The 27,108-nt window shown below is 44.9% G+C and overlaps 1 protein-coding gene across 12 annotated transcripts in view; it reads left to right on the top strand.

The window, feature by feature from the left end:
• PTPRF (protein tyrosine phosphatase receptor type F) overlaps positions 1–27,108 on the top strand; it is a 404,201-nt gene that overhangs the window by 125,774 nt on the left and 251,319 nt on the right. For 9 of the 12 annotated variants that reach the window (XM_039486049.1, XM_039486048.1, XM_039486046.1 and 6 more), the window contains 2 exons: positions 22,313–22,458; positions 24,654–24,795. In XM_039486049.1, the coding sequence (XP_039341983.1) occupies positions 22,313–22,458; positions 24,654–24,795 (288 nt within the window). Of the gene's footprint in view, positions 1–3,493; positions 3,607–18,912; positions 18,941–21,748; positions 21,804–22,312; positions 22,459–24,653; positions 24,796–27,108 lie in introns of those variants that run through there. The other 3 variants (XM_039486042.1, XM_039486038.1, XM_039486044.1) reach the window with 3 other exon arrangements.

Genomic DNA, 27,108 nt, shown 5'->3' with positions numbered 1-27,108 from the left:
GTGGATGGTAATGTTGTTGTTAATGATTGCAGCAGTCTGAAAGATAAATCCCTGCCTGCTGCTGCAGGGTGGCCTTTGAATTCACAGTACACTGGATGAGGATCTCACACAACTGGAATCTTAAATACTGTCTCCTTAAATATGGGTTGATGCTACTATGTGAATACAAGAATGTTTAAAACTCTGTCCCTGGTGTCTAGGCTGCATTTCACTAGTTAATGGGGCTTAGAGTCTCTCCATCCTCCAAGACGGAAAAGTTGGATGGTCTCAGAATGAGACGTGCATAACACAAAAGGAAAAGTTGGGACGTTTGAAATAATGTGGGACCGAAGTCTTGTATTTTCTCTAACCTTAAAATCATGCACCAGCCTGTGTCATCAATAATAAATAGCAGGAGAATGCCTGGCTGAAGTAAATTTAGATCTAAAATGATGAGTGGTCCAGTGAGTGAATGCCAGCATATTACAAATCATTTTATGGGACATTATTTTAAACTGGAAGTATTGGGAGCTTAGGAAGCTATTTCCTTGCTGTAAATAAGGCTTGTTTCCCCAGTTTAAATTTGTTTTGTTACCTTAGGATCATTTTTTAAAAGACTGAGAAAATGCATGTTGAAATACTGTTATGCCAGCTGAAGTGTATATGTTTATTCATTAACTGTACGTCATCCTGACATGGTCACAAAATGCATGTCCTTTCTGAGACCTCTGGCTAGTAAACAGACATGCTCCACAGTCACAGCGAAAATGGAGACTCAGACATGCACTTGGACTTAGAAAGCACAAGTGAAGGGTTTTTTAAGCCGTTTCAAATGCCCCATGTCATTTTCTCTTTGACAAGCTCCAGGGTTCTCCTGGTGTTCAGTTATTACAGGGGTGGGTAAACTACGGCCCATCGGGGCTTTGGATCTGGCCCGTGGCATTGCCACCCCTGTGGCACAGCGGGCCCTGTGCCGATTCCAGAAATGGCCCTGCAGCCCCTGGGGGAGGGAGAGGGGAGATCAGAGGGTTCCACGCACTGCCCTCGCCCGTGGGTACCTCCCCCGAAGCCCTCATTGGCCTGGAACGGGGAGCTGCGGCCAATGGGAGCTATGGGGGAGGTATCCACAGGCGAGGGCAGCGCTCGGAGCCCTCTGCCCCCAATCCCTCAGGGGCCGCAGGGACCTGATGCTGGGAATGGCACGGGGCCAGGGCAGGCAGGGAGCTCCAGATAAGCAGTGCCGGGCCAGAGCCTGAACCCCCCGTGCCGCCCAACTCCCTTCCCTGAGCCCCCAGCACACATCGCACCCCTCCTGCACCCCAGCCCCCTTTCCTGAGCCCCCTCCCCCACTCCGCACCCCCTCCTGAACCCCAGCCCCCTTCCCTGAGCCCCATCCTGCACACCGCATCCCCTCTGACCTCCCACACCCCCTGCCCCAGCCCGACGTTCATGGCCCTGCATGCAATTTCCCCACCCAGATGTGGCCCTCAAGACAAAAAGTTTACCCACCCCCGAGTTATTACTATGCAAAATTTTTGCTTTTAGAAATATTGCTGCATCAACTGCTATTTGGTACAGAAAACCTAGACTCAGCAGCCCAATCAGCATCGTGCTTATGTAATCAGTTCCTGCTCAGCAAAGGAGGAAGAGTTCCTTTTGATAGGTAAAAAGAATGAGGCGTCCTTGTGGCACCTTAGAGACTAACACATTTATTTGGGCATAAGCTTTCGTGGGCTAAAACCCACTTCATCGGATGTGTTTGTTCCTGGGGAGTGTAACTGCAGTTGGCAGCCATCTACTTCTCAGCCAGTTAAAACAGCCAGGCTTTCTGGTACACAGGGAGTTGTTCCTGCATTGATCATTCTCAAACAAGATCCAGTTGCCAAGTTACTAATATGAGTGAATTGAGGGACTAACAACATTTGCTTGAGGCAGTCTTAACTGAGCAAGGTGTCTTGCTGCTTTCACCCGCTTATGCCAGATTATGTGATGGTTTACACAACTGGTGTGTATGTGTATTGACTTGAGTTAGATCAGGAAGGTTCCCACTCTTTAAGTCTCAGCTTTTCACTACATGGAAAATCAGATTCAAATTCTACTTTAGGTCTGTAATGAAGTGTACTGGGCTGTGAGCATGGCTCCCAGCGCTGGTGCACTGTCTATACTGGTGCTTTTCAGAACTGAAACTTCTGCACTCAAGGGGGTATTTTTTCACACCTCTGAGCGAGAAAATTGCCGTGCTGTAAATTGGCAGTGTAGACAAGCCCTAAGTAATGAGTTGGCTAGTGTCAGCCTATTCCCTGATAAACACTGGTCCAAAAACCAAACCTACCACAGAGTTTGTACCTGCTGTTGTAGTTTTTGGATTCTCTTCAGTAGCGGGAGAATGCTGCATGGCAGGGCAGAGGGGCAGCAGCAGAGCTGCGTGTGTGGAGCTTGGGACGGGAATAGCTCAGCAACATGGCACGCCAGAGTTGAGATGATATTAGTGGGTTATTTTCATGATCACCTGAATCACACCTCCCCTGTTCCCAATTTTGAAAGACATTTTTTAATTGTTGGAAATATTTCTAGCCAAATATTGGTTAGACATCTGGGTTAGTCAACATTAATCTATAGGTGACATCACTTCCATGGATCATGACTTTTGGACATGCTCTGAGATGCGAACTTTGACAATGATAGTACCTGGCCAGATGCACACATGGCTTGCTGACTACTCTAAGGGGCTGAGATGGTTTCTGTGAAAGAGGAGATGACTTCTTATTCTTTTTCTGCTGGCTGTTGAACCTAGAGCAGCTTACGCCTCACCATGTACCACAGCAAGCTTTTCTTTCAACTGAGGTTTTCCATGTTGATGTAAAGGCTGTTTTAATTTCATCCTCTCCAGACTTTTAAAATGTTTGCTGAAGTGGATGATACTGACTTAACATCAAGATGTACATTGTATGGGAACCCTTCTCCCACCCTCCCAGACCTAGATTGATTTGAGTCTGCTGTGTTTGGGACTGGGATGCTTATTCCTTGGCTTGTAGTCTGTACTCCTAGCTCAGTTATTGCGCTAGGTTAGAAAGCATTAGCTCAAACACCTCCTACTTGATAGCGCTTAAGTGCAGTCTTTTGACCGTACCACCTCAGTGATGTCTGCTCCAGTGGTTACCATGCCTGGATGGGCTCACGTAGTGATACAGAGATTGTTAGAGGAGTTGGGAAAAAAATAACTCTTGCCATTGAGGAAGGGCCTTTCTTGGAGAGGTTCAGTCTGTACTGGCACAGGTGTTGGGACTAGGGGTGCAGGGGGTGCTGCCGCACCCCCAGGCTTGACGTGGTTTCCATCACAGCGGTTTCCAGTTTGGTTCAGTGGCTCTCAGCACCCCAACTATACACATTGTTCCAGCACCCCAGCCTTCAGGGAGTGTGACACTAACGCATGCAGTGGGTGCTTGGCATCATTACCCTCTTCAGTGCCAGCATCACTACCACCCATAACATCTATGCTGGTGATTCCTTACAGCTCTCGAGCCTGTTCATCCAGACACACGCTGCTCCCTTCCCTTTGATGCACATCTTGAGTATACTGAAGACCAAGATTGCCTATGAAGATTAGGATTCACCAGTCAGAAGCACGTGAGGATAATTTACTGGGCTCCTCAATGTTCCCTTCACTCTTAAAAACCTATAAATCCATGAAACATACAGTTGAGGAAATGGCCATTCTTCAGTATCTCTAAGAACTCTGAGGAATCTCTCTGCCTTCTAGATTCTCTTTCAGAACCTGAGCTGGAGGGAAGTTCTTTGAAACCCCCCTTTCTTGAGGCAAAATCCAAGAGTCTGTGTGTGTGTCAGAGAGTGTGTAAGAGAATTTTTGTGAGGTGCCTAGCCACATGCTGAAACTTTACACTGTAGTAACTATTTAAATGTATCTACATGAATTTTTGTTTGTCTGCAGGCACTGTTTGTGGACTGAATGTGAAAGTAGTTTCTGCAAATAGGGAGAAATAACTTGGTTAATGGGAATGCCAGAGTGCATTCATCATTAAGCAGGATGCTTTCGTCCTCATCACTGCTAGGGGAAGGACAGAACAATATACAATAGAATTAAAATGAAATTCAGTTTCCCTAGCAAAAGGCCTTTTTAGGAGCCAAGGAATTTGTTCACTATTCTGTGATTGCTTACAATGGATTTTAATGGCGTTAGGAGTCAGAATAAAGGTCCTATATTTACAAAATAAGGCTACATTCACTTTTAATTCTTAAAACCAGGAAAACCTGAGCCTGGCGAGGCCCTTTGAACTACTGATTCAAGAACTAGCTGCTTGCAAAGAGGGATTAAAACCTTGTAATCCCTTTGTGCAAAAGAATATTGTGTTTAATGTGGCAGGCATGCTCACTAAATTAATTTTTAAGCATGAGATTCCAGTCCTGCTTGTTCTTGCTCTGCCTTTGTTTCCTAGCTCTGCATCTGCTAGGGGCCCTTTGCACTTTTCAGTACAAAATAAAACCTTGAAGTTTGAAGAAAGTTGCAAATAATAAACTGTAGATTAGGAGAAAAATCACAAAAGTGACTAGGAGCAGCCACAGCTGTGCAGACTGCCTGAGGCAATGCTAGTTGTTAATGCCCAGCAGCCAACACTGCTCATCTCCTGCCCACTGTATGTGATCTAGGAAGATGGAAAAGGCTGTATTTAGACATTAAGGTACATTTATTTAGGTAAACATTTGAAAGCTCTCAAAAGAATGTTGTGTAAATTATAATAAATAGGAAGCAACCTCCTAATCCTATCCCGAGTCCAAGTGGGTTTATAAACACAGAGACTGAAGCATTTGTTAGCCAAGGGGATGTATATTACTAAGCTAACGGGAAGTGCCCCCAAGCTATAATTACATGGAAGTTTTGGGTCAATTTTCAAATTTTAAAGCAAAAATAAAACTGGAAAGCTGCAGCCTGGGTTGTGGAGGTGCTGAGAGGGGCATGGTTTGGAAATTGCAAACTGTTTGTTGCTTCTTCCTGCCACCTTCTCCTTTTCTTCCTCTCCGTATCTCTTATTTTGTGCACATGCACATCCTTTCACGTCTCCCCAGAATAACTGCAGTACAGTTCATATTCGATTGTGCTTCAAGACTGACTCCAGTTGGGCAGTCCCGGACTCTTCCAGTGTAGCCAGCAATGGGAACACAAAAATCACCGTTTTTTTCTGGGTGCAAGAGCCTCTCTGTGATTGAAGGAGCTCAAAGGGAAGTTGGAGGGGAGTGAAAAGGGTTTTTTTCAGTTTCTGTTAACAGTCTTTCTTTTTTAAAATGTCGCCATTGAGCAGTTTGAGCCCCATTTTCTTACCTTTTGACATGATTTCAGAGTAGAGAAAGCGCCATGTTCACTGTAGGTAGTTGTTGAGGAGTATCCACACAGTGAATATGCACCTCCCCATCCACAAGCAACCAGAGTGCATGGAATTGCATAGGAGAGAAACTGCAGTTTCATCAGCCTTGCAAAATTGTGATGACACGTTACCACCCTTCCTGTTAAATCTGCTCACCCACTCTTGTCAGGCTGAGGAGGATCAGACTGAACCTGAGCCCCCAGAAACTTTACCCGCCCATCAACATCATCATTAGCCCCTGGTGAATGGGCAAGTGGAATTTTTCAAAGTTGCTGACTAAGCCCTGGTCTATACCTAAAACTTAGGTTGTGACCAAGCGAAGTTGCTCACAAGTATGAAAAAACTCAACCCCTCGCGAGAGAGATATAACTTTAGCACCTTCATGGCCAATATGGAGCCTGCTCTATAGGCAGCTCCAGCAAGAGAAGGCGTGCGCAGGAACGCAGCAGGGAAAGTCCCTTTCTCCCCGGGGGAACCTGTTCAAAACTCCCCAGAGTGAACGAACACACACACACACACACATACACATACACACACACACACACACACACAAAATACAATACAATACAATACAATACAATACAATGAATAAAGGAAAGAGAAATATTTATTCACAGAGGGATGAAAGGAGAAAAGCAACAGGGTGAAAAATAGGGAGAGCAGTAACACAGGGTTGTATAACTCAAGGCTCCACTGGCCCAGTGGTACCACAGACTGAAAGGGCAGACACTGAGCAATCATAGGACTGGAAGAGATCTCTAATACATCCCAGAATCATGTTTGCTTTTTTTGCAACAGTGTTACGCTGTTGGCTCTTATTTAGCTTGTGATCCACTCTGACCCCCAGATCCCTTTCTGCAGTGCTCCTTCCTAGACAGTCATTTCCCATTTTGTGTGTGTGCAACTGACTGTTCCTTCCTAAGTGGAGTACTTTGCATTTGTCCTTATTGAATTTCATCTTATTTACTTCAGACCATGTCTCCATTTTGTCCAGATCATTTTGAATTTTAATCCTATCCTCCAAAGCACTTGAACCCCTCCCAGTTTGGTATTGTCTGCAGACTTTTCAAGTATCAGAGGGGTAGCCGTATTAGTCTGGATCTGTAAAAAGCAACAAAGAGTCCTGTGGCACCTTATAGACTAACAGATGTATTGGAGCATGAGCTTTCGTGGGTGAACGCCCACTTCGTCAGACGCATGTAATGGAAATTTCCAGAGGCAGGTATAAATATGCAGGCAAGAATCAATCTGGAGATAATGAGGTTAGTTAAATCAGGGAGGGTGAGGCCCTCTTCTAGCAGTTGAGGTGTGAACACCAAGGGAGGAGAAACTGCGTTTGTAGTTGGTTAGCCATTCACAATCTTTGCTTAATTCTGAGCTGATGGTGTCAACTGATGAACTGAAGCTCAGCAGTTTCTCTTTGAAGTCTGGTCCTGAAGTTTTTTTGCTGTAAGATGGCTACCTTTACATCTGCTATTGTGTGTCCAGGGAGGTTGAAGTGTTCTCCTACAGGTTTTTGTATATTATCATTCCTAATATCTGACTTGTGTCCTTTTATCCTTTTACGTAGGGATTGTCCAGTTTGGCCGATGTACCTAGCAGAGGGGCATTGCTGGCATATGATGGCATATATTACATTGGTGGACGTGCAGATGAATGAACCGGTGATGCTGTGGCTGATCTGGTTAGGTCCTGTGATGGCGTTGCTGGTGTAGATATGTGAGCAGAGTTGGCATCGAGGTTTGTTGCATGGACTGGTTCCTGAGTAAGAGTTGTTATGGTGCGGGGTGTGGTTGCTGGCGAGAATATGCTTAAGGTTGTCGGGTTCTCTGTGGGTGAGGACTGGCCTGCCACCCAAGGCCTGTGAAAGTGAGGGATCATTGTCCAGGATGGGTTGTAGATCCCTGATGATGCGTTGGAGAGGTTTTAGCTGAGGACTGTATGTGATGGCCAGTGGAGTCCTGTTGGTTTCTTTCTTGGGCTTGTCTTGTAGCAGGAGGCTTCTGGGTACACGTCTGGCTCTGTTGATCTGTTTCCTTATTTCCTCGTGCAGGTATTGTAGTTTTGAGAATGTTTGGTGAAGATCTTGTAGGTGTTGGTCTCTGTCTAAGAGGTTGGAGCAAATGTGGTTGTACCTCAGCGCTTGGCTGTAGATGATGGATCGTGTGGTGTGTCCGGGGTGGAAACTGGAGGCATGGAGCTAGGCATAGCGGTCGGTGGGTTTTTGGTATAGAGTGGTGTTAACGTGACTATCACTTATTTGTACTGTGGTGTCTAGGAAGTGAACCTCCCGTGTAGATTGATCCAGACTGAGGTTGATGGTGGAGTGGAAGCTGTTGAAATTGTGGTGGAATTCCTCCAGAGTCTCCTTCCCATGGGTCCAGATGACGAAGATGTCATCAATGTAGCATAGGTAGAGAAGGGGCATTAGGGGACAAGAGCTGAGGAAGCGTTGTTCTAAGTCAGCCATGAAAATGTTGGCATATTATGGGGCCATGTGGGTACCATAGCAGTGCCGCTGATTTTAAGTGTACTCTCTATGCCATTATGAATATGTCTGCACACAGAGTTCAGGAGTCCTGGGCAGAATTTCAATCCAGTGATGAGTCTTGGGTGCTCCTGGTCGTCTTTGGCACCAATAACCATTCCCCAACAAACCCCTCTGGTGCCCTCTTCTGCCACTCTCTGAAAGGCCACACAGAGGGACGACCTCCCCACTTAACCAGCTAACAGCTTCCCTCCTTATTCCCAATGCAAAGTCACAAGCCTCAGTACTCGTGACCGCATACAGCTCTGGGCAGCAGTGATACTGGGTCCAGCTCTCGTTTGTCCTCCTTGGGCAATTTTTCCTTGGCACAGTTCTCCTCCTGGCTCCTGTCCTGGGATGTCCCCGATCTGTCACTCCCAGGCTTCACTGTATGCGGGTCTGCTTGCTGCAGCCCTTGTGTCTGGAGCTCCAGACACACACACCCTGTCGTTCTCCTGTCCCCTCTCTTTCTGCTCCTCCTCCCCCCACAACCAATCAGCTCTTCCCCGCTCAGGAAAAAGATTTAAAGGGGCCAGGCTCTCTAAACCCCAGAGGGGTTACACGTAGTTAAGCCAACCTAAGCCCTGGTATACACACCGCTAGGTCAACGAAGAGTCCTTCTGTCAACCTACCTACCATGTCTACTACATCGAGAGACAAACTCCTTCCATCGCTGTGGCTGTTTCACTGTAGTGTTGACTAGAGCCCTACAGAGGGCCTGGCATCCTGTGCTCCTGCAGGACCTGCTGCCATAATAGCAGGAGCAGACAAAAAGTACTTTGTTGCAAGCGGGATTGGGTGGGTAAAAAAACAGACTGTGGGAATTTGTGGGAAAACACTTAATCTTTCCCTAGTTTACCACATAAAAATGGTCTAAATTCCGTTTATATACATGAAGATACATTAACCCACCATAGTTGTTTTTTGTTTTGTTTTAGCAGCATGGGGGAATTGCTCTCCCATGCAGGATTTGCAGGATCTAAGGTGTTTGAGGGTGGGAGTGAGATAAAAATGCAAGAAACAGTGCTGGCGGAGGTGGGAGCGGGTATTGTGGGCAGGATGGGAGCAGGAATAATAAAATAGTCCCGCGCAGGGCTGACTGTAGACAGTATAGCATTCCTGCAGCCTGATTGGCTGAACAGTTCCATTTCCGTATGATGCCAGTTAGCGTTAGGCATTTAATCTCTTTTCAGCAATGTCTGTGATTCAGCGAGACAGTATTAGAAGTCTGCTGAAGTGCTAAAATACTAGGGCAGGCTACTGCTATAGTTTATTAATACCCAGCAATCATGGCCTTAACACTTACAAGCATTAACCGCATTCCCATTACATTTCAGTGGAATGAAAGGGAATTTCTCTCATGATCAGTACTTAACATAAACACTTATTTTTTCTTATTTATTCCGTGTCATCAATGTACACTGATGGTTTTCATACAAATAAACAAGGACAGGTGGCTAATCGGAAATGGATTTATGCCAGTAGCATTATATTGATGCTTTAATAAAAGAGGGAATTTTTAAAACAGTCATTTCAGGTGCTTTCTTTTAAAGGAGAATTACTGTTTCTGTCAGACTTTATATCGTGGTGGATTCTCCATCACTGACCATTTTAAAATCGAGAGTGGATGTTTTTTGAAAATATATGCTCAGAATTATTTTGGGGTAGTTCTCTGGCCTCAGTTATACAGGAGGTCAAACTAGATGATCACAGTGTTCCCTTCTGGCTTTTGAATCTATGAACCTTTAAATCGTGTAAAAAATCAAACCACTTCAAGGAATGACAGTGAAAGTTTCAACGCTTCTGTGGCACTGGGTGCCTGTGAGCCCTTAGAGGCAGCCATGCTCCCGTGAAAGGGCCCAGTATTGGATAAGTGGAGCTGTGGAAGGAGAACTGGCAGAAAGTAGCCTCATCGTTTTGGTGAGAGTGGAGACCATGATTACAGAAGAGTGTGGCTCTGAGGCATTTGTGTGCCAGTAAAATGACATTTAAGCTAATAATGGGTGTCCCCACTCTCTGACTAAGTGTGTTATAACATACACAAAGTACAGCACTCTTGCCATTGAAATCAACACTTGTATGTAGTGTTGTTGTAGCCCTGTCGGTCCCAGGATAGGGGAGAGACAAGGTTGGGGAGGGAATATCTTTTATTGGACCAGATTCGAGCCACACTGAGCTGGTTCTTAGTTCATCATGTTTTCTGTCAGTACATAGACAAAACAGCAGCCTCTGCTGAGTGACCACGTTTACTATTTTTCACTGAACAGAATGTTGATTTTTTTTGTTACATAGATGGGTGCAGGATTGTATGATTCTGAAAATTTAAAAAATCATTGAAGATTTGCTTGAGCATGTTAAAGGCTCTGGTACTGAAATGAATTCTTTATCAATTATTCACTTCACTTTATGCAAATTTGTGTAAATATCTACACTTGGGAACTTAGAAAAAGCAATAGATATGCCAGGTAAAGAGAAATGCATCTTATTTTGAGACATTGATTGCAGATTTGATTACCATGGACAAATGCACTTCAAACTGGAAAAAACACTGCCATGAAAACGGAACTGAAATACCAGAACAGTTTATACTGGCTATTGGGCGTGTTGTAGACATGAAAGCCTAAGTCACATTAAGACTACAGCTAGACTAGTGTCATACAGAGCTAGCTTTAGGTAACCGGTTATGCTTAAATACAGACCGAGTACTGTAGCACACTTTGGTTACCACGTTGTGAAGATGGGGCATGTGTAGGTTACAAAAGAATGGGCCATGACCCTTCAGTTAATAAGGGAATGAACATCCCCCCCCCCCCCCCCCACGAGTGTCTTCATCAGAACCAGATAAACTTTCTACAGAGCACATAGAAAATGAACTAACAGCATGATCACTGATTCCAGCTGATATCAGTAACCCATTATCATAAGAACGCCATACTGGGTCAGGCCAAAAGTCCATCTAGCCCAGTCTCCTGTCTTCCAACAGCAGCCAATGCCAGGTGCTTCAGAGGGAATGAACAGAAGAGGGAATCATCAAGTGATCCATCCCGTCACCCATTCCCAGCTTCTGGCAAACAGAGGCTATGGACACCATCCCTGTCCAGTCTGGCGAATAATCACAGACAAATAATTGCAAACCGTTAGTAAATCAGCTATATTAAAAGGACTTAACAGGATCTTTCATGCTTTAAAATTACAAATTAATTGAGACCACAACCTTTGAATCAAAAGGTTTTCAGTCAGATAGTATCAAATAGCCAACTTACAATAATACTCACAAAGGGGGATAAATGTGCTAATTGAGGAATCATGGTTCAACAGTGGAGTAAGTCAGGGAGGAAGAAAAAACACCAATCCTTCATACATATTTATGTGAAAGGTGATACAGGATGAAGAGAAATTGCGATATTCTTTTTTTGTGTATAGTACCCGTAGCGCCTCTGTTCAGGTCATTGCCATTCTAGGACCAACCATGCACAGGGTAAAGCTGTTGTCTATCTAAGGTACTTGTGTGGTCCCCATTTCTGTGGTATCTGAGCAGCACCCCATCCTTTAAGGTATTTGTCCTCTCAGCACTCCTGTGAGGAAGGGAAGTAAGAGGGGACCTGCAGCATAGTGACTTAGAGTCTGTGGCAGAACAGGGAATTGAACCTGGGTCTTCTAAATCCCAGGCTATAGGGCTAACCCCTTGACCATCCTTCCTCTCTCATTCAGTCTCCCCATTGACTTCATGCAGCCTGTTCACAGCAGTAATGCTACCCAATGCAGACATTTCTGCAGATTGGAGGGGGTTATTTAGTTAATCTCGTCCGTAACATATTTTTTCCCCAAAAAGAATGTAAATTATCATCTCAGTTTAATCCAAGTGGTGACAACCTTCATATAAAATGCCAGCTCCCTCTGTGTGAAGTCTGTTGATTGTGGCTGGTCCTCTGTTTTGTTTAGAAACATGGCCAGTCCCCATAACCTGTAGAATTACGATAGAATGACTTTCTCTTTTTTACCAGGTGAATGAATATTCCGCTGTCTAATTACAGAGCTGTGTTTAATCATTCATTTTTTTCACAGACCTTGGTGGTCTCCCCTACTTAAAACAATCCCTGAGAATGGCAGGAATGGTATGATTCTCAGAATACATTAACTTTTTTTTTTTATAAACTTTGATTCAGATACAAAATGTTGAAAAGCATCAGGATTTGATTTGCATCTAAAAAAGTATAAAAAGGAACCTTCTAGCTATGTTTGTTTTGAAATAAATCCATGGGATAAATATTAGCCTGTTCCAGCAAGTCTATAAATCTATTTGTAAAGGCTTGTCTCAAGTTAGAACTCCTTGTCATAGCCTGGACATTACAAAGTTAGTAGGAAGAGAGTGTTCCTTGTATAACCAATGCAAAGTAAACATGTAACCAGGGTCTGCACCTGGGGGTGTGCACATGCCTCAGCACCCAATGTGAAGGCTGATTGGCCAGATGAGTCAGGTGACCAAGAGTAACAACTAACATCTCAACGGTAGTGTTTCCTATAAGAGGGAGCCTGCTCAGTCAGATGGGAGATGTCAGGGAACGGACCTGTGAGAGGGGCTCTGTGCACAAGTCCGGGGAAGGTTGGGTAGGAGATACCCTCAGAGAGCAGGGGTTGAATCCTTCACAGAGGGAGGCTGTAAGATAGGCCCTGAGCATGTCCTAGGTTTCAGGCAGGAACTATAGAGTCTACAGAAGATGCGTTGAGTTGAGGTGATGTTCATAACTTTGTTAGACACTAAAAATTATACCGTGAATAGAGACACTGGTTTTATGGCTTATTACAACAATATGTAACCCACAAATATCCCCCTTCCCCTTCCTTTCCTCCCCATGACTGGAGGAGTGTTAACAGGCCCCTTCACCTTGAATGGTCCGTAGTAATATGTGTTAACAACTTATGCTAAACAATCTGTTCCACCTTGTGTTTAGCTGTGATACTTTGCCCGGGTCTACACTAAGGTCGGGGGTCGAACTAGGGTACGCGAATTCAGCTACGTGAATAACGTAGCTGAATTCGAACTACCCTAGTTCGATTCACTTACCCGTCCAGACGCCGCGGAAGCGAACTCCGCGGCTCCAAGGTCGACTCCGGCAACTCCTCCTGCCGCGGTGGAGTACCGGAGTTCGAACTAGCGCTTCCGGAGTTCGAACTATCGCGTCTAGATCAGACGCGATAGTTCGAACTCCGAGCAGTCGAACTTGCCGCATCGACCCAGCAGGTAAGTGTAAACGTGGCCTTTGAGTGTGTTTCTCAGACCTGAAGAAGAGTTTTGTGTAAGCTCGAAAGCTCGTCTCCCTGATCAACAGAAGTTGCTCCAATAAAAGATATCAGCTCACCCACCTTGTCTCTTGTATCCTGGGACCAACATGGCTACAACATTGCATGCGCTGAACTATTTCAGGTTTCAGAGTGGTCGCCGGGTTAGTCTGTATCAGCAAAACCAACGGGGAGTCTCTAAGGTGCCACAAGGGCTCCTCGTTGGTTGAACTGTTTCAGTAAATAAAGAAAACGCTGAAGAGAGAGGGGTGTGTGTGTAATTCTGCTGCTGCAGGCAGCTGTGTTGGATATGCTGGCTGGTGCGTAGGCCTCCTGACTCACAAAGTTTGTTGTACACGACATCCGGGCCCCATGAACAGCACAGGACAATTGTGTATTTACAGTCCCACTTCCTAGCTAATGAATTGCGCCTCGGGAAGGCGGTGCTGCTAATTCTTCAATATCCCGGAATGAGTTTCCCCCCTGCCAGTGTTTGTAGGAGTCCTTCCTCAGCCCCGTTACACCTTACAAGATCCACAGGGAGAGTTGGCTAATGTACATTTCAAACTCCATGAGGTAGTGCACGCTTACCTTACCTGCTTATGTATACCTGGCTTTCTCCAGCATCATTCTCGTAGATCTCTTCAAGTGTGAGGAAGAGACCCCTTCTCCTGTGCACCTTAGCACCCTTCCTGAGCCCCTTAAAGTCTGCCAGAGCCCACCTGACTGCTCCTGGGTGTCCCTACTGATTTGTACCAACATAGTGGTGTAGACTCTTCTGTGACAAGGAAACTAAATTATCCCTCTTTGACAGCAAATCCTTCCTTGGCTGAGTACTTTACAAGCTTAGCCAAAAATCTGAGTATGCTCAGTGAGTAACTATCCAACACTATTAACTGTGAAATAAAAATCCCTTTGGAACGGAAGAGAGTGCTGCGTTCAGTGAGGGCTGTCACCAGGCAGAGTGTCACCCTTCAGCCTCACCTGGAGCACAGCCTTTTTTAATGTTGCAATGCTTTTTTATAGTGAGGAAAGTGTCATTTTCACTCTCTTTGTACTCACATGCTGAACTGCTTCCCCTTCAATTTTCCGGAATAATTCACTATGAGGCAAAGCCCTAGCATGGAAAATGTAATAAAGTTGTAAGTAAATAGAAACAGTTAAGTAGCATTAACTGTAGCAGTTGCTGCCACTCCCACTATAGACGAGAAAATGTGATTTGGGTGAAGAGTGGAATGAGAGTTTCTTTAAGGGTGTGGGTCGAGCACATTCTGGGGATCTGCCACTTTGAATAATGAGCCCCTAGAGGGAAACAGATATTGGTCTAGAGAGCTTAAGAGTGTTGCACTGGTGGCAAGTGAGGTCAGGCTGTGATCGGCATTCAGCCATCCTATACCACTCCCTTCAGTCGCTTAGAACTTTCCCAGAAGTTTCTCTCTCAGGCTGAAATTTCGCAAGCTTGGGCTCATTCCAAAGCGAAATCTTTCTGAGAACGTTTGAGTAAAATCTGTTTAACTATTCCTGGACCCTGAGCATGGAAGCGCATATTGTTCCCTTGAAAAAATATTTTATTTTTCACATTTGCAATTTGCCCGCTCCCATCCAACCCCTCCCACTTTCTACTCCCTGCCTGCCCCCCTCAGAACCCCCGACCAATCCGACCCCACCCCCTATCCAACCCCCCCGCTCCCTGTCCCCTGACTGCCCCAACCCTTATTCACACCCCCCCCCTGACAGCCCCCAGGACTCCCATGTCTATCCAACCCCTCCTGTTCCCCTGTCCCTCCCGAACCTCTGCCCCATCCAACCGCTCCCTGTCCCCTGACTGCCCCCCAGGACTTTCTGCCCCTTATCCAACCCCCTTACCATGCCGCTCAGAGCAGCATGTCTGGCAGCAGTGCCTCCCGGCTGGAGCCAGACACACTGCTGCACTGCCCGGCATGAGCACGCAGCCCCGCCGTCCAGAGCCTGCCCGGCGGCATGGCTGCGGGGCTAGCTGCCTGGCCAGGAGCTATGGGGCCGGGCAGGATGGTCCCGTGGGCTGGAAGTGGCCTGCAGCCCATAGTTTTCCCACCCCTGCCATAGGGACTAGTCACTTTGCCCAATGTAAAGTGGGGGAGGGAAGAATTGTGTGTGATTAAAAAAAATTGCATGTTGAATATTTGCAATATACAATTTTCTTGTTGTGTCTCCAGTGGCTGTCCGGAGAGAGAGACATTGAAAACAGGATTAACAAACAGGTTAAATGGTTTGCTCGGGCCTTTCCCTGGTGCATCCCTGCTTCTTGTCCCTCTCCCCATAACATATTTTAGTGGTTGAACTCTAATCTGCTTACTCTGGAAAGAAGTCAGTCAGGCACCTTTTACTCAGTCCCTGTGATACACACTACACAGTTGTGTAGAGTCCCACATTCAGTGATACCCTGACTGAGGACTGTGTGGACTATGACCTTTTCGTTAATTGTCACTAAGACTATGCTTTTTTCATGGAGGTTGCGGATGTCATGGAATCTGTGACTTCCAGTGACCTCTGTGATTTCAGCCTGTAGCGACCCGGACCTCCGAGCAGGCCCCCGCAGCTGCCTAGCCGCTGTCAGCGGTGTGGGGACCCCTGCAGCTGAGTTCCCCATTTTGTCATGGATATTTTTAGCAAAAGTCAGGGACAGGTCATGGACTTCCGTGAATTTTTCTTTATTGCCCATGACCTGTCCCCGACTTTTGCTAAAAATATCCATGACAAAATCTTAGCCTTAATCATCACTGACATAAGTTTCAAGAGTTGTTGACATATCCCTAATCCCTGTATGTGGTCAGAAGGCCAGGACACAAGATCTGAGTCTTGGTTGTTTGTAATGTGACATGCCTCAGGATGCAACCTGGACTGTGGAATTGCTGTGCTCCCTCAACTCGCTAGCTCGGGTGTCTGTCTCACTGCTCAGCTACTGACAAGGAGCCGCTTTGGGCTTTGCTCTCACACAGCCATTAACATGTGAAGGCACACCCAACGTTATATGAAGACTCTCACAGCCACTTATGAACTGTATACAGGCAGACACCACAAATTGCCCCATCCCCAGCCTTGAAAATGTGCATCTTACACTGCTCAAGACCCCCTTGATCAGAGTAAACTCATTAATTAGTTCCTCGTACCATCAAAGGGTACGAATATGCACCAGCCTTTGTAACCCGAGTAGATTCTCCACACTTCAATCGAAAACACCCTGGCTTAGATAAAACATTAAAATAAGTTTATTAACTACAGAAAGATAGATTTTTAAGTGATATAAGCATAAACATTCAAAATTGGTTACAAAGGAAATAAAAGATAAAAACTGCAACCTATTTAATAAACTTTGTCAGGCTAAGTCAAATTTGAAGCAATAAGGTTTCTCTTACCCAAAACTCACCATGTTTGAATTGGCCTCGTTAGCACTACAAAAAGTAATTTTCCCTGTGTTGATATTCACCCCTTCTTGTCAACTGTTGGGAATGGGCCACTTCCACCCTAATTGATTTGGCCTCGTTAGCACTGACACCCCCCCCCCCACTTGGTAAGGCAACTCCCATCTTTTCATGTGCTCTATTTTATACCTGCCTACTTTTTTTCACCCCATGCATCTGATGAAGTGGGTTGTAGCCCACGAAAGCTTATACCCAAATAAATTTGTTAGTCTCTAAGGTGCCACGAGGACTCCTCGTTGTTTCTACAGTCTTTGCTGATTGGAAAGCTTTGTCATTTAGTCCCCCCTCCCCATTTAAATGTTTCTTTGTCTTCCAAATGATCTTGTTGCCTCTGCGGGGGGCGGGGGTGGTGGTGAAGGGGAGGTCTGATGATGTCCCTGTCCCTTATTTGGTACTCTCCTCCAGGTGCTGGAAATACCCGTGTTGTGTGATGGGGGTTAGGCAGGCACATGGTGTAGGTACTCAATCAGCGCTCTTGTTTACATCTCTCCTGCTGGTGAATGGCCCTGGCTGGGTGTTGGTCACTCCTTTGTTGACACCGAAGAGCTAGTCTGTGGGCATTTCCTAGACTCACAACATGGTTCAGTATCAAACAGAGCAAAATTTCTTGACGTCGTACACAGTGATGATGCCCACGTTTTGACAGGATAGTGATGCTCAGCAGATTATAACTTGTCAAATGATACCTCACAAGCCATACTTTGTACAAAACATATACTCATATGCAAGTGGTGAATATGGGGGTACAGGGTGTTGTTTGGAGGTACAGTGGGTCACACATATCCCTATCCCTATATGTGGTCAGGGGGCCAGGACATGAAATCTGAGTCTTTGTTGTTTCTATAATCTTAACTCCGAGTTTCCTGGCTTCCAAACTTCAGGGTTTTTTTCCCCTTCTTCTTTGGGACACTCAAAATTAATTAATTATGTTTTTTATTGTCTCAAAATGTGTTGTCTGGGAATTTGTTTTATATACAGATATACCTTTGTAACCAATACACTCCCTGTGCATTTAGGTTGTAAAGTTACTGGTGACCCCCCTTAACAACTAGCAGGCAGCCACTAAAAAAACGCAAAAGCCTCACGTACACAATAACCTAAATTTTTAAACTGTCTTTTCTCCTTTGCCTTAAAGCAAAAAAAAGCTGGTTCCAGACTGGTTTTCACTAACCAGATAGCAAAAGTACAGGGTCTGGCAACCACCAATCAAGTGTTAATACGGCAAGGGTCTTTGTCTAAATGTGTATAAATAATCTGTAAAATTTAAGTAAAACAGAGTCTCCTGTACCACGGTACAGGGCTCTCCTTTCTTCTGCAGAATAAAGCAATCTTTTCCTTATCCCTGTCAGGCTGTTATTGGCTCTCAGCTAAACAAACCCAATATTTTGGTAACAGGTGGTTGCCAGAAAGTGGTGTTGCTTAATGAACTGTGTAGGAAATAAGAGATTCATTCCAATGGTGTAAATGCAAGCTGAACAAGGCTATGAATTTTCCAGGTTTTATTCCTGTGCAAGTCCAATTTCCCCTTGTTCCTTTTAAAAAAAGTTTTATTTTGTGTGTTTAAAAAAAATCAATAAGTTCTCAGCATGCACATTCTGGGGAACAGTTATATAATGCGATATATATTTGAACTGTGTTCTTCAAGGACAGAAGTTTTGGATTCTGTTGTATTTGTCATTTAATAAATTTACACTAGTTTACTAGCATCACAAAGTAAATAACAAAATCAAAAGAACAAATCAACTGCAGAAATTCAATACAAGACAAATCAGCTCAACACCCTGCATTTCAAACCAGTCAATCACACCACAATCAACATGAACAGTAAATCAGTATTTCACTAGGAGAGATGGTAGAGGGGAATAAATACAAATATATATGAATATAAATTAAGTAGAAATAGATGTGATTACAGATAAGTAAACATGTGGAATCAATGTAAGTCAAGCAACCACAACTAATAATTACTTGTCTTTATTGTCAGGACTTTGTGTCTCTGCTGCAGACATGACGAGGAGCCATAAAGTTTCAGTGTCTTAGGTGTCTACACTAGAAGCGCTACAGTGGCGCAGCTGCACGGACGCAGCATCTGGTGAAGACGCTTTGTGCCGATGGGAGAGCCATAATAAAACCACCGCCTCTCCCGTAAACATAGTGCTATCCACATCGGCCAGCCAGTCAGTGTAATGTATATCGCTTGTGGGTGCGCCACAAAAGTTATACTGACATAACCTGTGGTGCAGACAAGCCCTTAGAAATCATTCTTTGGAAGCCTAACCCTGTCTCATTTCTGCTCATTTCTATGGTTGGGTCAGGTCTGTCTTGCTTTTTTCAGTTCATGTGCTTTTTGGGGAAAGGACCATGTATACCTGTAGGCCCTGTTCCTCTTTGTTTCTTGTATGGTTGAGCCAATCAACTCTCTGCCATTGAGTTGAATAGCACAAGTTTCCAGGCTTCATAGAATCATAGAATATCAGGGTTAAGAGACCTCAGCAGGTCATATAGTCCAACCCCCTGCTCAAAGCAGGACCAATCCCCAACTAAATCATCCCAGCCAGGGCTTTGTCAAGCCTGACCTTAAAAACCTCTAAGGAAGGAGATTCCACCACCTCCCTAGGGAACCCATTCCAGTGCTTCACCACCCTCCTAGTGAATTTTTTTTCCCTAATATCCAACCTAGACCTCCCCCACTGCAACTTGAGACCATTACTCCTTGTTCTGTCATCTGCCACCACTGAGAACAGTCTAGATCCATCCTCTTTGGAACCCCCCTTCAGGTAGTTGAAAGCTGCTATCAAATCCCCCCTCACTCTTCTCTTCTGCAGACTAAATAAGCCCAGTTTCCTCAGCATCTCCTCATAAGTCATGTGCCCCAGCTCCCTAATCATTTTTGTTGCCCTCCACTGGAGACTCTCCAATTTTTCCACATCCCTTCTGTAGTGGGGAGACCAAAACTGGACACAGTATTCCAGGTGCGGCCCCACCAGTGCCGAATAGAGGGGAATAATCACTTCCCTCGATCTGCTGGTAGTGCTCCTACTAATGCAGCCCAATATGCCATTAGCCTTCTTGGCAACAAGGGCACACTGCTGACTCATATCCAGCTTCTCATCCACTGTAACCCCTAGGTCCTTTTCTGTGTATGAGCGTATGTTGCCAGTCTTAAAAGGCTCCCCCACTTCACTAGACTCTGTTGTTTGCTGTCATCTACAGAACTTCGTAGTTCACATTTCAACAGCCTCTAGTTACCACTGTTGTGTACAGTGTCGTTGTAGCTGTGTCAGTCCCAGGCTATTAGAGAGAAAAGGGGGGTAGTATCTTTTATTGGACCAACTTCTTTTGGTGAGAGAGAGAGACAGGTTTTGAGCTTACGCAGAGCTCTTCCTCAGGGCTGGGAAACTTAATCGGCGGGTCACAACTAAATACAAGGCGGAACAGCCTGCTGTGGTGTTTCCATTTCAGACAGCAAAATTCAAATCTTCCATTGTTATGTGCAGTGGTGGTGTAGCCGTGTTGGTCCCAGGTTATTAGAGAGACAAGGTGGGTGAGGTAATATCTTTTGTTGGACCAACTTCTGTTGGTGAGAGATGTCTCTCTCTCTCTCTCTCTCTCTCACCAACAGAAGTTGGTCCAATAAAAGATATTACCTCACCCACCTTGTGTCTCTAGTTACAGAGGTTGAGCATCTCTCTCCCTTGGCATTGACGGTTCCACTGACTGCGTGGTGAGATGAGTCACCTCTCCTCTGACACTTGTTTTACTCCCATTTCATTCCTCAGGCCTCTGCATATCCCTTTTACAGATTCTTTACAAGGTTGCTGATTCAGGTAGCTGGGTAATCCAGGTGTCTGGTGAGGTGATGACTGCATGTTTCTGAATCAGGCTAGAATATGGCCTTGGCTCATGCTCACAAAGGCTTTGCCATCATCCTTGTTAATGGCATTGGCCTAGAGAAAAATATTTTATATCCTTTCCTCCTTGATCCAGGACAGTTCCCCCGCCCATGGTAACCAGGCATTGCCTGAGTGCACTGTAGTTACTTGTGTTGATCCCAAGCAAATAAAGGGGAGTAGCAGGTTGTGTTGCATATAGAATGTGGGTGGCATTGCCCTTGGCCTGCTGCTGCTTCTCTAGGCACTTGGTGGGAGGGGCAGAGAACAGGCTTTGGTCCTTTTTGACTTTGTCTGGACTAGCATTACAAGTTGTGTAGTTAGATGGTGCTAGCTGGTTTGAGCTGACTAGCACTCTGCTCAGGCCAGGCTAGGATTTAACGTGACCAGTTAGCACACGGTAAAGTAGAAAGAGAATTTTGCTTTTAGGTGGGGATAGGGTCTCAGTTTTCAACCCAGCCAATGAAAAATTTCTTTTCAGATGTTCTGGCACGTGGTGGGAAAATGGGTTTGTGTGTTAAAATTTGACTAATTCTTAACAATATGTATATGGAGCCAGTGCAGTACTCAGGTTAGACGTGCTGTGACTGTTTTAGCCAGCCCTTCGCAAATTATTTGTCAGGTCGCTCAACGGAAGATTTCTCCTACAATGCCAGAAGAGCCCCCCGGATTTTTGTTATTTGTTAGCAGGGAAGGAGAAGGCAGGAAGATGGTTATTCCCTTATTTTTGCACAGATACTGAGCTTCACAGGAGGAAGGCTCCCTCTTCTTCTCCATCCCCTGAGGGCTGCTCCTGAGTTCTGCAGGACAGTGGTTCCCTCCCTAACTACCTGTGGTTTTTAACTCACAAGTGGTGATAGGAATCATCATGGGCTGGTTTTAACTGTGTGTGTCTGTGAGTTGGTGAGTGGGGGAGAGAGGTTTATAGAACTGACAGCATGTGTGCCTCACGCTCCTAACCAGGCAAAGCCGTGTAAATCCTGCAGAAAGACCTACTTGAGCAAGAGCTGCAGTGTTCTGTGGGACTGAATCTGCCTAAGAAAAATATGAACCCTACGTTCAAACCCAATAACTAATTATATTGAGCTGGAGCATAGTCATATACTATGTTCAGAAAACAAGGCTGTATTTCATGAAGTGTCTTCTCTTGATCACTAAATTGATCACTAAATTTCCATTTTTGCTGAGTCACTGAGGCCTGAATGTCCCTTTGGTTTCTCTGCTCCCTTCCAGTCTTTTACCGGTCACATGCCAGGCTGGACAGCTGTAGGGACCCTTGGATCTTTAGGTAGGTTGGAGCCTGCATTTGAATTAAAGATTCAATTGTGCATTAATAATAGCGCCCATTGGTTTTGACTAGATTCTGAAAGTTCTCAGGTGCAGCATGCGCTCAATAAACCTCAACATCTCAGCTGTTCTGTAGTTTCCAGTGACATGATCACATTATTCACCTGCAAAATTTTATATTTACAAAATGAACAGGTTTTAAATTAGAGCAGAAAAACCTGTCCCAGTGTCATTTGCCTGAGTCAGTGTGAGTGGGAGTCTGCATTGCCTTCATTTCCATGCAACCAGATGAACTATTTTATTTAAGAAAAAAATATTTCTGAGCTGAAACCGTGCTTGTTATGCTGCAGTCTACACTGAATTGTTATGAGTAAAGTCATTAAAATTGGGTTTTAAAGTAGTGACACTGGTGGTCCTATAACTTGGGATAACATGGTACCCAGTTTCTTTACTGATATATCCCTTGCTTATCTGAGGTGGCGCACTGCTGATGGTGTGGTTTTCTTGCAGGCAAGCCAAGCTTTATGAAAGCTCCCGAAGATCAGATTGGGATTTCTGGAGGAGTGGCCTCGTTTGTGTGCCAGGCAACAGGAGAGCCCAAGCCTCGCATCACATGGATGAAGAAAGGGAAGAAGGTCAGCTCCCAGCGGTTTGAGGTAACTACAGAGATCTGGAACCAAATCTATTCTTTGCAGATCTTAGCTGCACAGTAACCAGTGTCAGAGCCTGAGTTTCGGTCAGTTGCTATAGGAGAAGAGGCTGAGAACTGCTGCAAGGGAGATTTTCCCTTCCTTCAGTGAGCCCTGCCCTAGGTCAGACCTTGCCGTGGTGAGCCAGAATTCGACTAAACATACTGAATGCCTGTTCTGGTAAGAATCTGGTCTAGGCTTGGTCACTCCAGAACCAGTAGCAGCCACTAACTAAGATGTCAGAGCTGGCTCATAACGAACAGTAGATTTATGTAGGATTGTTGTGTGTTAGAGTGAGGGAGGGAAGCCTACTTAGCCTCTCAGCCCCAAGCAGACCGAAATGGGGTGCCCAAGCTCGAGCGGGAAGCTTTCCAGACAGCACTGCTGCCATCTCTGGGTCTGATTTAGATTCAGAGTAGGAGTAGGGAGGAGAGGTAAAGGGAGAATCTGATTTTTCTTTAGAGTAACAGGGATGGGGCAAACAGGGCTTCCCACCCTACATTGTTTTAAGATTTTTAATGGGAAAAGCAATTTGAGTTCCTCTCCCCACCTCTCCTCTTATCTTCCCGTTGGGTCATCCCCTTTTCTTCCCCTTCACCTTTGGGAATGTAACCCTTCCTCTGTGTTTCCAGCTCTTTGATGTTTTTGCTTTTCGTATTGGAGCGGCCTCCCCATACCCATCTGCCCCTTCCTGGCACCTGAAGTGGGTTTTCTTGTGTCAGTTTTCTACCTTGGCCACAGGAGACTTCTCACCAGGGGCGTTTCAGTGCCCCTACTTATCTGTCACCTTCTGTCTGTTTCTCTTGTTTCCTGCCACTTCTTTCATCTCCAGTGGTTTCTGCTGACCACTCTTGTCAGTTTTTTCTTCTTTAACCTTTGGATGTGTAGCATTAAGAGTGTTTCACGGGACACTGCACTACATGCAGGAGAGGGGGTCGCACGGTGTCTGGACTTGAAGCAGGTCGTCCTAGTGCTCAGTATTGCTGACTCACCTCATGTATGACCTGAGTGATAAAATGATGAGGTGAGGTCTGTGCCCCTAAGGCGAAGTCCTGCTTCCTGTAGACCAGGGGTAGGCAACCTATGGCACGTGTGCCGAAGGCGGCATGCAAGCTGATTTTCAGTGGCACTCACACTGCCCGGGTCCTGGCCACCAGTCCAGGGGGCTCTGCATTTTAATTTAATTTTAAATGAAGCGTTTTAAACATTTTAAAAACCTTATTTACTTTACATACAACAATAGTTTAGTTCTATATTATAGACTTCTAGAAAGAGACCTTCTAAAAACTTTAAAATGTATGACTGGCACGCGAAACCTTAAATTAGAGTGAATAAATGAAGACTCGGCCCAGCACTTCTGAAAGGCTGCCGACCCGTGCTGTAGTACCACGAACATAGTTCAGTTTTTCATGTGTCCATTGTTTTGCTCCTTGCAGTAATTGAAACAGGATGAGTTTAAAGTTAACTGTGGCCTGAGGCTGTGACTTTGCAATTGCCATTAAAGAGTAGTTTATAATGGTCCTGTAGGATAGCAAGTTCCCCTCTTCTCTGCCACTTAGAAGAGTTGGAGTAATACTTCCCCCACCGTAGCATGATGGAAGGATGAGTGACTATTGATTATACTAGGAAAGGAACTGTAATTATGTCACTGTTGATTGTGCCACTGTTGTGAAGGGCCCAATCCTGGAAGGTACCAAGCATCCTCAGCTACTATTGAAGTTAGTGATTGCTGACGTGGATCCGCCTTTTGTCCCACACTTACTGATATTTCTCTTATAAGCCACAGGATCTTAGAGCGCTGTTCTTTTATATTTTTATCAAGGTTAAAGTTGGCAATAAAATCCATCAATGTGATTAGTAAAATCACCAGTGTAAATACAGTTCAGATGTTTTAAGTCAGAGGATCCACATCTGTATTAGCGGGTTGATATTTTTTCAAGTTTTGTTTAATAAAGAACAGCATTGGATCTCCTTTTGTTCCGGGGCTCCCCAAAGGGCAAACATATTCCTAATCCTGAATTTTCTTGCTTCGCTGGATAAGGAAGTCTCTTTTGTCAGGTGGTATATTTGTATTTATGGATTCTATTCCTGAATTCATTCTTACTTTCAGTCTCCATTTCAGTAGGAACAAATAAAAAAACTCTTTTCTTTTCCTTGTCCAGGTTATTGAGTTCGATGATGGGTCAGGATCAGTTCTCCGGATTCAACCCCTGCGTGTTCATCGAGATGAAGCAATCTATGAGTGCACCGCAACCAACAGTGTTGGGGAAATAAATACCAGTGCCAAATTAACAGTGTTAGAAGGTAGGTGGGAATCTCTCATGTTGGCAGAGTGGCTGGTGATATGTTTTCTGGCTTTCATACCTGCAGGTTTTCTTCGTGACTCCAGTTAATACTGAGGTATTCTGGATTAGTTCTGGAAGGCCATAGGCCTCCAGTATTATTTGCCATCGTTTCCTTCAATGACAGAAGTCTTTGTCTGTTAATGTTTGTGAGCAGGAAGGAGCTGTAGATTGTGAGCTTCGCTTTGAAGTGCATCTGTGCCATGCCCACTTCCACCTTTTGGGATCTAGCCAGACACACACCTTTATGGTCTTTCTCGTTTGTCCTACAGGGCCTCTCTCCATGGTATCTAAGAACCTGCACTTTGAAATATGAAATCTATATTTCTACCCCATCTGGACTAAATTGCCACAGTTTGTTGTGTATGGGTTTGCAAGTCGCTCTTCAGCTTTTGCAGCTGGTGTGGAATTTAGCTGTTCTTACTTTTTGTTGTAGTAACAACTTTCAGTTCTGTTTCCTCTCTTTATGGAGGACTGGAGTGGCTACATAAAGCACTACGTTTGATAGAAAGATCTTGATACTTGCCTGCAGTATAATATGAGTTTTATTTTAGTTCTTGTGCTGGTCCTTCTTCTAAATGGTTTTAGTATGTATTTCGTATAAAGGGACAGTGTCTTTAGATACCATTGCTTTTTTTCATGTAATTGTTTTATAGATTGTAATCATTATTGTCCACTTTTGTCTAAGATAAAGTTACTTATTTTACTATACATGGATATGATAGTATTTGTTTATATAATGAGACTGTAAATTGCCCTGAGGTGCTCAAATGTAGGACTTCCTCCACGTGGAATTTTTATTTGTATTCGATATCTCTGTTAAAAGAGGAAGGGCTGTTTTCCAACAGAGGATGAAGCACAATACTTGGTATGGATAAACTGTTGAATAATCCTACAGTGAAGAGGGCTTGACTGTACTGTGAGAACTGAACCACAACATTTGGCTGAAGTTCCTGGTTGGTTTGTTGGTGTCAGACCTAGCAAAGAGGAAGGATGCTCCAGTGGATAGGGCATTAGTCAGAGGCTTGGGAAACTGTTCAGTTCTTTGCTCCAGTGCCTACTTCCCATGCAGTAACCCTCTCAGTCTCGGGGCCTCCATTCCCCATCTGCCCTACTCCGCTCTAGAGGCAGCACCAAGCCCATGGTGGGCATTACCGCAGTGTAAAATAATAAATGTGTGCTGCTGGCTGCGATTAAGCAGGGAATTTCATCCCCAAAGGAAAATGTTTAGGAAAGTTCTGAGGGAGTGGAAATGGGGTTTAAAATGGAACGTCTCTTTCAACCCAGTATGTGCGGGTGTATTGGGTGCATGCACACGTGCAGTTGTGAGCTGGCAGGGGAGCCAGGGAATCTCCCACTCACATTCCCTGGGGCTGAGGGAGAAGATGAGCTCTGTTCGTTCAAATACGATAGACGTGGACACACTGATTTATACTTTTTTCTCCTTTGAAGATTTTTACAGATAAGTTCTTATCTTTTTAGCCAAATCTTTGCCCTTCTATTCTCAATGCCAGTGTTTGTTGTGCCCGTTTCCATATTGCACCTGATGGCTGCTATGCATGAGCATGGGGGTTTGTGACGCTTCTCCTGCATCGTGGCTGTACCTGAAACCACTTCTCTTTGCTCAGGTAATGTCAGCATGGGTACTAGCCCTGGCTAGCTGATCCTGTAGGGCGCACTCCAGCACTCGCATCTCAGGGAATGGTTTTTGGCCCAGGCTCCTCTTTCTCTTGCTTTTCTTCCCCAACAAGAATTCCACCAAACTGTTTGGAAACGGCACATGTTTTGTGTGAAGCAAACAAGAAAATTAAATAGGAGGGTGAAATCCTCAGGCATCTTAGTGGGGTTTGGCTTTTCTCACTGATAGCGAGGTTAATGTAATTTTTGTAATTGCTGTCAGGTGGAAATTGAAATGGTGCAGACCTGCTGTCTTTCAAGAGCTTGACTAGTGCAAAGATCCCAGGTGTGCGGCAGAGCTCTGCTGATCACAGACATTCTCAGGGGTACATGCTGCTAAAGATACAGCACATATTGATTTTACATTTCAACCTTTTGAATTCTTCTCCACAATTTGATCTTTAGAACACAGACCTTAGCATTGAAGCCAGTTGTTCACAAACACTCAGGGTTTAGCTGACTTCTCTGTTGTCCTCGTTGCAGACTAATCTGGAGCTTTGTTTGATTTAGATTTCTGCTGCGTTTTGTGCATCAGTGGCACATTGTCTTTTCTGATTGCTAACTTACTCTATTCAGTATATTAAGAAACAAGCTGGAG

This window comes from Mauremys reevesii, linkage group 8, assembly GCF_016161935.1.
Source record: "Mauremys reevesii isolate NIE-2019 linkage group 8, ASM1616193v1, whole genome shotgun sequence".
NCBI lineage: Eukaryota > Metazoa > Chordata > Testudines > Geoemydidae > Mauremys > Mauremys reevesii.
Note: the sequence above shows the minus strand (reverse complement) of the source record. Positions and strands in the feature narration are given on the sequence as shown.